The following is an 11,439-nucleotide window of genomic DNA, read 5'->3' as shown; positions in this document are numbered from 1 at the left end:
TTGTTTTAATCACATCCTTTGTTACCATGTTTTAATTTCTTTGTTTTAGAGATGAACATATGACATGACGCAGTTTCTACGGGGTGGAGGGCGGTGGACTATCCCTTATTCATTTTGAGTAGTGTACAAAGAACTGTAAAAGTAAAGCCTGCAGATCTGCCTCTACACCACAGATGGTGATGACGTGCTTCATTAGACAAATAGTGTGTGTGGAAACTAAGACATTATTAGATAGAGATGAAACCAGAGACTTACATCTTTCCAAGATCGGTTACTATACTTACAAAACCAAAATAATTAGTCTGTCATGAATAGAAAACTTTTATGTTTTTACTATCACAGCTTCTAATTTCTAAGCAGGATATTATGAATAAAATTACATAAAAGTCAACTTTGGGGCATATAACAGCAGAATGAACCAGGAACTCATTTAATATAACTTTGTCAACCTATATTTGTAACTGTCAAATTGAATCCAGCTGTACATATAAGAGCTACATTATTTCTGTGCTTTACACTCACAAGTCAGGCATCGACTGTGATTGATTGCCATTTTGCTGGCATCATTGGGAAGCCTCCCAAGAACGCCTTCAGGTTGCCAGCCGACTGTTTGGTTACTCATACTGTTGTGTACTGTTCTCTGCTCTGTGCGCACTTTCCACTGTAGGTCACAGCTTTTCTGGGTAATGTGAGAATCATTGTTGTTCAACAGACCTCTAAGTGAAAGTATTCACAAGCTGCAGTAAATGTCAAATAATTCCAGTTTATTTAATGATCACATAAATATTACTCCCAGCAACACTTTGACAATATGTTACATTCACTGAACATTAACATCATTGAACATTAAGGCAAAACTTGGGGCTCGAACATGCAGTTTCTTAGTACAGAGTTCAAGAGAAGTGTTTAAAAAGGACACAAACAAACTCATCTGATGTCACACTGTACAGGGACATTAGATGACAAAGTGCAATTCAGATCAAACTGACTATTTCATGACTACAAAAAAATCACATTTTTGTGTTAAAATTTGGCATATAAGTGATTGTTCACTGATTTTTAGGCAAGAATTAAATACGATGTAGATTTAAAATCAAATCTAAATGAGTTGAAACTGATGTAAATCAGGAATGAGAGAAAAGGCAAAGCAGTTTTTATGTTTTTCATATAAATAACTGTAAAGACATTAACATTCATACAAACCTAGAAACATAAAGACAATGTTTTTTCACACTACTGCATTGACACTTGCATCAGATAAATGGAGTAACTACCGCTGACATCCACTGTTTCCCCTTCCTCTAGTCAGTCTCTTCCACCAGAAGTAAGTTGGAGCTCACAGCCGGATACAGCAGGAACACTGTGTTTAACTACTGGTCTGACTTCATTCCACTAAAAACATAAACACTCGCCTATTTTAACTGCGCCACTTCAAGTGCGCATTTTTGTATGTAACGTCCTGTAATTCAAGTTTGTACATGACTGTGTGAGCACATACGCTGAGTTTAAATGCTCCTCAGTAGACCTAAAGACATATTGTGCGTAAGGACTTACCTCATTATTCTGTAGCTGAAGATTTATTTCAGTTTCAGGCATTAGTCAAAAATATTGAATACACACTAAGTGTAAATATAGTAAATTAGTAGTAAATTATTATCATTTCTAACCCCTATGCAAAGGGTTTGATTTGATTATACATGTTTCCCTGGCAGCTTTAAAATACCTAAATGTAAGGATGTAAACAGATGTCAAACTCAGATTTTAAATTCTTTTCATATGTTCCTGGATCTAGAATAGGTTTAGTGCCGCAGCAGCTGCATCAGAAACCTGTCAAAAGCTCTTAAGAGCTGCTGATGGTTTCTCCAGAGTCGGAAACAGGAGGAATATTAAGACAACCTCAGTGCATCGTGAGGCCTTCTGGGGAGAGGATGGATGGAGGGCTCTTATCCGGTGACATCGCTTTAGTTTTGAAGGAGCCTTGCAGGTCCATGTTGATGCACAGCACTCCAGACAACAGCTGCCTCTTGTACTGGTCAAGGCGCATGAAGACATCCAGGACTGAAGAACTGCTCCCGTTCACCCAGGTGGGGAACAGGCTGGTGGAGCTGAGCGAGGATGGGAGGGACTGGTAGTGGTGCAGCTCCAGCTGACAGGAAAACCTGGAGTGAGCATTAGCAGCACGCAGAAGTGTGAAAAATGAGGACACTACAAGAGAGTGAATACCAGACGTGTGACTCAAGTCATTTGGTCCAAGTCACAAGCAAGTCCCAAGTAATTTTTTCTTGGGCAAGTCAAGTCAAGTCACCCCACCCTACCCATAATACTGCAGTCTTACCTGCAGGATCCGGTTATTATAAAGAGAACAATACAAGGTATTAGAACCTGTGTAATAATAATATTATTGGCCAATTTATCTAACCTGCAAAAAGTATGACAATTAAGTGAGTTTTGTTTCATTACTGAAACAAATGTAATCAAAGAAAACAAATAATAAAAGACCTCTCAAAAAAAAACCATCCCTACACAGCACTTTCAAAATGAAAACTGACAAGTCATTATGTCTCAAGTCAAGTCACGAGTCTTTAACTTGTTGAGTCCATGTTGAGTCTCAAATCATTTATTTTCTGTCAAGTCAAACTGCAAGTCATCAAAATAGTGACTTGAGTTATAATGACTGGAGTCCACATCTCTGGTGAATATTGGACTTAAATACATCAGGTGGCCAGTCCAAAGTCATGCTAATGTTGCCTGTCAATAAGCAAATGTTTGCTAACAAGTTTGACTTATAGACTTAAAAGCTGATGATGTGTCAATGTTGTGTTCACATCTTGTTTCTGTCCCCCCCAAGTGGTCACAAAAGTCAGTCATTGCAGGGTTAGTCAGGTTGAAACCCAGCCATGTTCACTTACTATAGATACCAGCTAGCAGCTAAATGATATTCAATGTATTCTGGAATAATTGGATGAAAGAAGCTGCCTGTGTAATTGCTGTCTTTGTATATAAATGGCAGAGACATCACCTACCTGGCAGATACATGCTGGGAAATGCTTTTGGAGGCCTGGCGAAGAACATGCTGTAGGACTTTTAATATCTGCTCTCGAATCCACCCGACGTCTTCTTGTACATCTGGCAGCCACTCCAGAAGTCTACACAAGAGATATATTGCAGTTAGTCAATCAGCACAGAAGGCCAGTCAAGTATTTTCTGCTATTTTAAATGTTCAGCTCAGCTCCACTATTCAATTAAAACTTTGTAAAAATTCTGTTTAAAATAGTGTTATTACTTTTGCTGTAAACAAATGTTCATATAAGACCCGAGTAGACACACAGAAGTAGTACTGCACTGCACCACAGTACTTATTTGAATGAAATAAGGAGGGAATTAGACCAGATGTAATTAAGTCCTACAGTACCTGAGAGTCATGGACATGGCAGACTCCAGAGGGAGAGTGTAGGGGAGCATCAGGGCCGAGGCCATCCTGACAGGAAGCATGTTGCCCAGCTTCTGCACCAGGCTCCTCCTCTCCATGCAGGCCTCAACCAGAGCTGCAGAGGGAGGCAAATCACATGTTATATCAAATTAAAATGTTCAGTACAGTGAATATAACAGTCTTTCTTGTAAGCAAATACAGCATTTCTCTGTAAATGATACACAGAAGTTACAATCCAATCCAATGGAAGGTGGGTCATAAAAACTACCCACAATAGGAATTATAGTGCTGTTCCAATATCAACACATACCTGAGAGATCGATACTTGGGATACTTGGGATAGGATACTTTCCTATGTTTATCTTGATGTTCGCTTTAGCTTGGCAACCCATCACATTAAACATTGTGTCAATATTAGGGATTCAAATTTAAAGCAATTTCTTAAATTGACAGTCAACTGCCTCAACAATGGGTTATAGGTTAATCATGAGTAATACATGAAATGTGTTTGATGTTTTTCCATCAGAAAACTGTTTTAACCACTGACATGATCAAAGAAAAGAAACACCAAGTTACTTGAATTATGAACTAAATAACACAAAAGCACCCCAAGTAAGTTGTAAATGTGTTGGTTTTTTTTCACATGTAATGGAAATCCACTGCTGCACACTGTGGATGGTGAGAGAGGAATTGTTTTCTTACAGTTTACAAATTCAGATAAACACTGATTAAGCAGTGGTTGTTTCTCTTAGCCCATAAAATGTTCACTATTCAGAGATACATATTTTTCACAGGACAGTGACGATAGGTGAGCTATGAAGCCATAAACTACTCTGTCTCGTTGCACTTAGATGATAAGTTACCTCTGTGCAGGGTGGGTGGAAGGTGTTCGATGAAATGATCCTCTATTGAGGAACAGCCAGGAACCATCACTGCTCCCTCCTCCACATGTGGCTTTGCCTCATCTTCGTCCTCCTCGTCATCGTTATAATCCTGACTTTCTTCGCCATTGGCTAGCAGCGGTCTGTCTCTGAGAGGTCCGTTGAAATTAAGCAATTCTGAAAACAGAAGCAAATATGAAAGCTTTATTATCATCTGTGATTATCTTAATTTGCTATTTCATTCAACTACTTTATAATCAGTGATGTAATGTAGCTAAGTACATTTACTCAAGTATTTAACTTGAGTATTTCCTGAAATTTTTACTTCCACTTTAGTTATTTCTGTCTTTGCAGATTGTATGCTGCATCACAGCAAAGACAGCACAGCTCTATATTAATAATTGATGTTTATGTGCTTACAAATTGCCAAAAAAAGACATAAACAAGCAAAGAAGTCACCAAAATGAGTGCATACTAATATATTTTGACAAAATATCAATCAGTCTGTGTTTAAACAGAGCACATCGTGATTTTTTGGGGGGTTAGAAAACAAAGTAAACAGCTTTCTTACCATTTTTCTTCAAAAAGTGCAGAGCATCTTTATATCCCTGCTTACACATGGCCTTCATAACCTGCACTCAAAACAAACACAAACACTTCATGAGTCCACTGAGTTCACTCCAGTTCATCTCAGCTGATCAATTTATCTGAAGACAAGACATCTGTGTGTTAGTGTTTGTATGGATCAGGAAGGCTGTAATCTGGTGACCTACCATTGGGTCTGGAGGGAAAAGTGCCCTGGAGACTCTGTAGAGGTTGGTGAGGGTGAACTGGATGCTCGTGTTGGTGAACCGCAGCTCGTGTATGTTGGTGGAGGTGTCTCGTGGGCAGATGTCACTCTCCCCTGAGAACGGGGACACGGTGATGGTGTTTTTCAGCTCGTACTGAGGCAGGTTGTCGGAGATTCCTCCATCCACGTATCGCTAAGTGATAAAGATGCATATTAGCATCAGAACAAGCAAAATTCAATTCGTAAATCCTTTGAAGGCTCTGTTATTATGATAACAGTGACATCCTATCCTGCGAATTGATTCACGTTTTGTTTTCCTGGAAGCTGATGAACTTTTTAACCTGCTGCACATGTCAACAGATAAGAACAGGGTGGCATCAGTTTTTTTTTTAACTCGGGCCACTGAGGGTAGGAGAGGACAGGACAACCTTAATGCCTCTGCCAACATGGTCACATCTGGCTCTGTCACTCTCAAAGTTTTGGTCGCAGGCCCTGCATACACGCGAGCACATGTAAGCTCAGAGGCCACAAAGGCCTGGGAGGGTGGGAGTGCTGGCATTGCTCAATAATGTTTCCTATAAAACCTTTGTGCTAGAAACATGTCCAGCAAAGAAAAGAAAAAAATAAAAGTTCTACATTCCCCTTTCTACACACGTGCCATTCAGAACAAACACATTCTTGAGGAAGGGAGGGCTCTGATGCGGGCAGTTACAACTGGAAAAAAGTGCCACAAGTAACAACAACAAACACACAATGAGAGGAAATACAGTACATGGTTCAAGCAAAGCAGCCTGATCATTACACCTCTAACAATAGCAATGACTAGTGTGCAGCTCTTAAGTTAAAATCCATGAAGGTAATTTTCCTTCATTAGACTAAATACAGGGTATCAGCAACATAAAACAGTGCACTCTTGTGTAGTATTGAATCTACTCACCACTCCTTGCAGTGTGGGAGGAATGAGGCCACAATACACTGGGATGTAGGCACTGCAGACGCATGCCTATTCAACACAAGAGATAACAAGAAACATTATGTACATATATATATATTTTTAATTTCAAGATGGAATTAACTTGGATGAAATTAAACTTTAAAAAAAGAAGAAAAAATGAATAAATTGTCAACTACAGCTGCAATGATAAGTTGATTAATCAATAAGTTGTCAACTATTAAATTAATTTCTGGTTACTCTCATGACAGTAATCTGAACATCTTTGCCTCGTGGACAAAACAAGTCATTTGATGACATCCTGTTTTTCTGACATTGTTAGATAAATTGATAATGAAAATAATTGTTTGTTTCAGCCCTATTGTAAAACTTACAGTTGGCTGACGTGATATTATATTGGTATTACAGCGTAAAACTACATACTTCTACTTATCACAATGTTATCATATAACTTAAAGGCTTGTTAAGGATGCATTATGGTTAAATTACATTATCTTATTACATTACTGTAGCTGAGATAAATACAGTCACTACCTATCAGGGCTGCAACAATTATTTTCAACATCAACTAATCTGCAGATTATTTTTTACATCAATCGATTGTTTTGTCTATAAAATGTGAAAATATATTGTTATAATTTTCCAGAGCTCAAGATGATGTCTTCAAGTATTTTCTTTTGTCCAACCATCAGTCAAACACATAAAGATATTCAGTATATAAGGAAATAAAACAGAGACAAGCGGGATATCCTCACATTTGAGAGGCTAAACTAGAGTGTTGTGCATTTTCTCTACTACTTAATACTAAATGTTTCAGCTCTAAAATCAACAATCATATCCGCATTACTAATAATCATGTGTCAAACTGTGCTCCCCAGAATAATGTCACATTATCGGTATAGAGGTACTAAATCAACTATATCCTGACATCTGATTTCATTAATATCAATCAACACTACTGCAAAATACTGAGAAAAATACACTCAGACATGATGCACACCTGCACCAGCTCCTCCTTGTTGTTGAAGTGTGATACCAGGACATTTTCTCCATCTGTCACTCTGGTAAGAGAAATACCCAAACGACCGTTGGCCTGATGGTGGCAATCGGCGGGCAGGGTCCGCCGCAGCATGTGACGCACAATCTTCACCAGATTAAAGGAAGGGTGCATGGGTCCGAGGAATCGCTTCCTCGCCTCTTTGGCAACATCGATGATGCTCGCACCGGCCTCTCCTGTGAAGACATTAAGACATTTTTACTGTAAATGATCAGATAAAGAAGAGGGAGGAAGGAAGTTTTTGGGATGATTAAGGTTCTTCATGCAACTGTGCTCTGTGTACATTATAAAATACGGAATCGCAGCTTCAGTTAAGAAGATTTTTGATTAGACGTTGTACTCAACTGGATTTGGTAAAACAAGAATTACAGAATAGCCGACACTGATTCTGATATAGACCAATCAATAGGATATATTGTTTCTAGTCGTCGACAGATATGTTTTTTTTCAGGGCAAATACCAATGCATACCGATTATTAGTAATCCAGGAGACTAATAACCGATAATTGGAAACAGAAAAACAGGAAAAATAAAAATCTTAGTCTCAAAGTCGGGAATAACCAGTGATGGAATGTAACCAATTACATTTTTACTCAAGTACTATACTTGTCTACAATTTGGACGCTGATACTGATAATTGTAAAAATGCTGAATATCGGCCTCAATAATCTGCCAAACCTGATGATTACTCTACCCCTAGATTTTTCCTTTACACCTTTTGCCCTATGTGCTAACTAACATCTGAATCTGACAGTATTATGTGATATGTTTTATTGTCATGGCTGTTTGATGTGCTTTGTACATCTATTAATATGCATTATAGGTGTAACCATATGCTTAATCTGTGTGTAAACTTCTTGAACGGAACTGCCTCAGGATGCAAAATGAATTTCAGTGTGAGTGGACATTGAAATGTTACGACGGTGCTCCATATTGGTCCTTATATGGAGCTACAAGTGGTGGAAAATAACTAAGCTTTATGGTACTTTGCTTAAGTATTTCCATTTTATGCAACTCCGCAACAATTTAGAAAGGAAATACTTTTCTTTTCCTTCACTACTTTTATGTCACAGCTGCAGTACCCAATTACATTGCAGTTGAACATATAAACCATGTGCTCAGTTTATGATTCAAATGATTAATTAACAAAGAAAACAACAACAAATGATTAAATTGTATTCAGATAGTTAAGTATAGCCCCACCTTTACTAGCCACAACATTACAGTTAATAATACAATAATAAGCCTATAATATATTAGTGTTGTTTAAAGTATCAAAATATCGATAAATATCCATACTGAATCAGATATAGTTGAATCAATACTTATTCTCAGCAGTATCGTAGTACTCTCGTACTATCTGTGTTTATTCGCTCTCCTCTTTTAATTGTATTTCTACACTGTGGCATTGCGACTTTTACTGAAGTAGAAGACCTGAGCAATTTTTCCACCACTGATTAAAATGCTACTGTTGATGCAACAAAAGTACACTACTCAAAATGAGTTAGGGATATTACAGTGTTTTACTTGATGTTGTGAATTGTGTCAATTTTTATTTTGTGTTTTGTGAGTATTTACAGTCCCGAAAATAATGCATGCATATCCATGTACATCACTAACTAATTTTGAGTAGTGTAATGATCCATTGCTATAGTAGCTTCAGTATATTGTTTGATTGTAAAAGGGGTAATTCTGGATGATGAGCACTACTAATACTTAATAACAATGTAATACTTTTACTTGTAATATGCCTGTTTCTATCTGAGTACTTCTCCCACCACTGGTTATTACACAGAGGTATCCACTGAAGCAGTTTACAACACAAGCACTTAAAACTTTAAACTTGAGTTTAGTTAGTACCCTTGTGGTCTTTTGTAAAGGGGCACTATTCAGTTTTTTTTTTTTTGGGGGGGGGGGGGGGGGGATCAAACTCAGAATATTAATATTTACAATATTAATGAGGTGATAATACAAACTCAGACATATTTATTTTTTCCATAACTGAATAAACAAGCTGTTCTCCCTGTTTGAAGCTGGAAAGGTGGCAGGGTCCGCCACATACAAACAAAGTAAAACAGTGTGAAATTTTGTTTACCACGTACCAAGACACACTCCAGTGACCAGAGCAGTGGCGGTGAGAGCTCCGGCTGATGCTCCGTAGACGTGCCGGGCGTTTAGCACCAGAAAAGGCGCCTGCTCCAGCAGACAGCTGGCCACACCGACGTGGTAGATACCGAGGAAGCCGCAACCTGCGAACGAGATGTTCCACGGCGAGTCGAGAGGAAACATACCGGTGACCGTCCGTCCACAGCTGTGTCGACGAGGCGAAGATCAACAGCTGCAGGAGAAGTAAAAGTCCGCTGTTAAAGCTCAATCCTGTTTAAATGTTATGAATGACGTCTCTTTACCTGCTAGTTAGCTGTTTTTTGACTTTCCAGCTAACGTTAGAAGTGAGTCTTTCGCTGTAGGTGACGTCGCTAAATTGACACAATTTTAAAATATATAAAATATCCCTTGTGTTGTCGCTAAAGTCCGTCAGAAAAGTGTTGCAATTAAAAACAGCTCTCGGCAGGTTAAATAGCTCCGTAGTGAACCACGGGGAGTTATTGTTGTTTCACCTACTTTGTTGGTGTGAGTTGAGAGGAGGGCGCAGGCTAAGCAGCCTTGTCCAATCACGATCGACACCGCAAAGCAAGGTGACCAATCACAGCGGAAACAGTTGAAGGAATGACCAATCAGAATCCACGTCGGTGAAACACCCGCAAAGTCACCGAGCGGGCAGTGTGACAGCTGTCATATTCCCCAAGCAGAGCAACGTGTGTTTGTTTTGTCCTTTTAAAATGCATCTGCCTGTTTGTTTGTGTTCACATTGTGTGTTGATATCCTCAACAGTTAAACTGAACTATAATAGTACTCACAATAGTTGTTATCATATGGAAGAATTTGTATTGATTCCCTGCAGTGCAGTATTGGCTATAGGCTATTGACCCATTGTTGACAGGTCGATTTAGACAAGCCTGAGATAGTGCGCACTAATGTCAGCTCTTCTTTATGTGTGGTAGTGCTCGTCTTAAAGAACAGCACTTTTAATGTTTTTCAAGAAAATCGTCGAGGCTTGGCGCCCATTACAAAATAGTAAACGGAAGAGGGTTTCACAAGAAACTGTGGTGAAATCTCTTGCAACTGAAGAACATCCAACAATAAAAATAAAAATCTTTAGTAACACTTCCTTGAATAAACTATTCGTAGAATTAGACTGCAAATAGTCCGTTTTGGTGGGCACAGACCCAGGTTCCTTAGAGAACATATCCTATTGTGAAACCATTGTGTATCTCTGTTAAGTGTTTCAAAATTCCCTCAGAGCCCCAAAGTACACAAAATGTCAGGTTCAGGGGACTTTTCTCAATATGCCCCACTAAAGTATCAACCAAACAAGCTGACACACTGAGGGCAGGTAGTGTTAAACCAGAACAGGATCAAGTAACTGTTCTTGTGGCTGGGCAAATAATGAACCTGCCAAAAACAAGTACATAATAGTAACATTACAGCTTCCATGTCTCTGCCAGGTAGTTTCAAAACGGACAACCAAACAGCTTATAGCCTGGCAATGCTGACGTGAATGGATCCAGGAAACAGGAGGGCAAATTTTGTTTTTAAATGTTACAAGTAACATATTTGAATCACTGTAAAAGCAATATATGTTTTTGAAAAAGAAAAGTATTTAAATTGTTGACTGACTTTCACCAGAGGATAAGTCATTCTGGCTGAGCTTCAAGAGAAGTGGCTCAGATTGTGTCTGACCGCATGATGACAGCTTCACTGGGAGGTTTTCTGTGGAGAATTTTGTTATTGTACCCAAATAGCTCATTGAATCACTGTGTTCTGTTTGCACAGTGTATCTGAATCAAACAAATACTTTTCTACACAAGTAAACGGTTTCCACAACAGAGATGAACTTTTGACACAGTTTCTTTTCCAATACGCAGTGCAGTTTGTACCGAAGGGTCACGCACGGGCTATTATGAGATAAAAACAAGATGTGTTACTGTTTTTGAAAAGAACAACAACTCAGACAAAAATGATATAAGAGGAAGCCTTTTTTGTAAAGTGGTATTCCACAGATACGTTTGAAATAGTATCATATAGGCTATCTTACGTTAACAGCCTATAAATAAACCTATTGTCTTCAAATAAGATAAGATAATCCTTTATTAGTCCCACAACAGGGACATTTGCAATATTACAGCAGCAAAAGGGATAGCAAAAACAGAGGAACATCAATAAAAAACAATAATAAGTAAGTAAATAAGAAGTAAACAGATATTTACA

At 38.5% G+C, this 11,439-nt stretch overlaps 1 protein-coding gene across 1 annotated transcript; it reads right to left on the bottom strand.

Moving 5' to 3' along the window:
* Positions 1–743: 743 nt before the first annotated feature.
* On the bottom strand, positions 744–9,706 carry pnpla2 (patatin-like phospholipase domain containing 2). Its single transcript, XM_073471673.1, has 9 exons — positions 9,213–9,706; positions 7,054–7,286; positions 6,039–6,104; positions 5,085–5,294; positions 4,883–4,943; positions 4,294–4,488; positions 3,413–3,545; positions 3,024–3,146; positions 744–2,159 (listed from the first exon to the last, which is right to left on the bottom strand). Exons 1-9 carry the CDS (start codon positions 9,397–9,399, stop codon positions 1,898–1,900), a joined length of 1,470 nt encoding a protein of 489 aa, XP_073327774.1. The 5' UTR covers positions 9,400–9,706; the 3' UTR covers positions 744–1,897.
* Between the last annotated feature and the right edge of the window lie 1,733 nt (positions 9,707–11,439).

Source organism: Pagrus major, chromosome 8 (assembly GCF_040436345.1).
Source record: "Pagrus major chromosome 8, Pma_NU_1.0".
NCBI lineage: Eukaryota > Metazoa > Chordata > Actinopteri > Spariformes > Sparidae > Pagrus > Pagrus major.
This window is presented reverse-complemented; position numbering and strand designations above follow the sequence as displayed.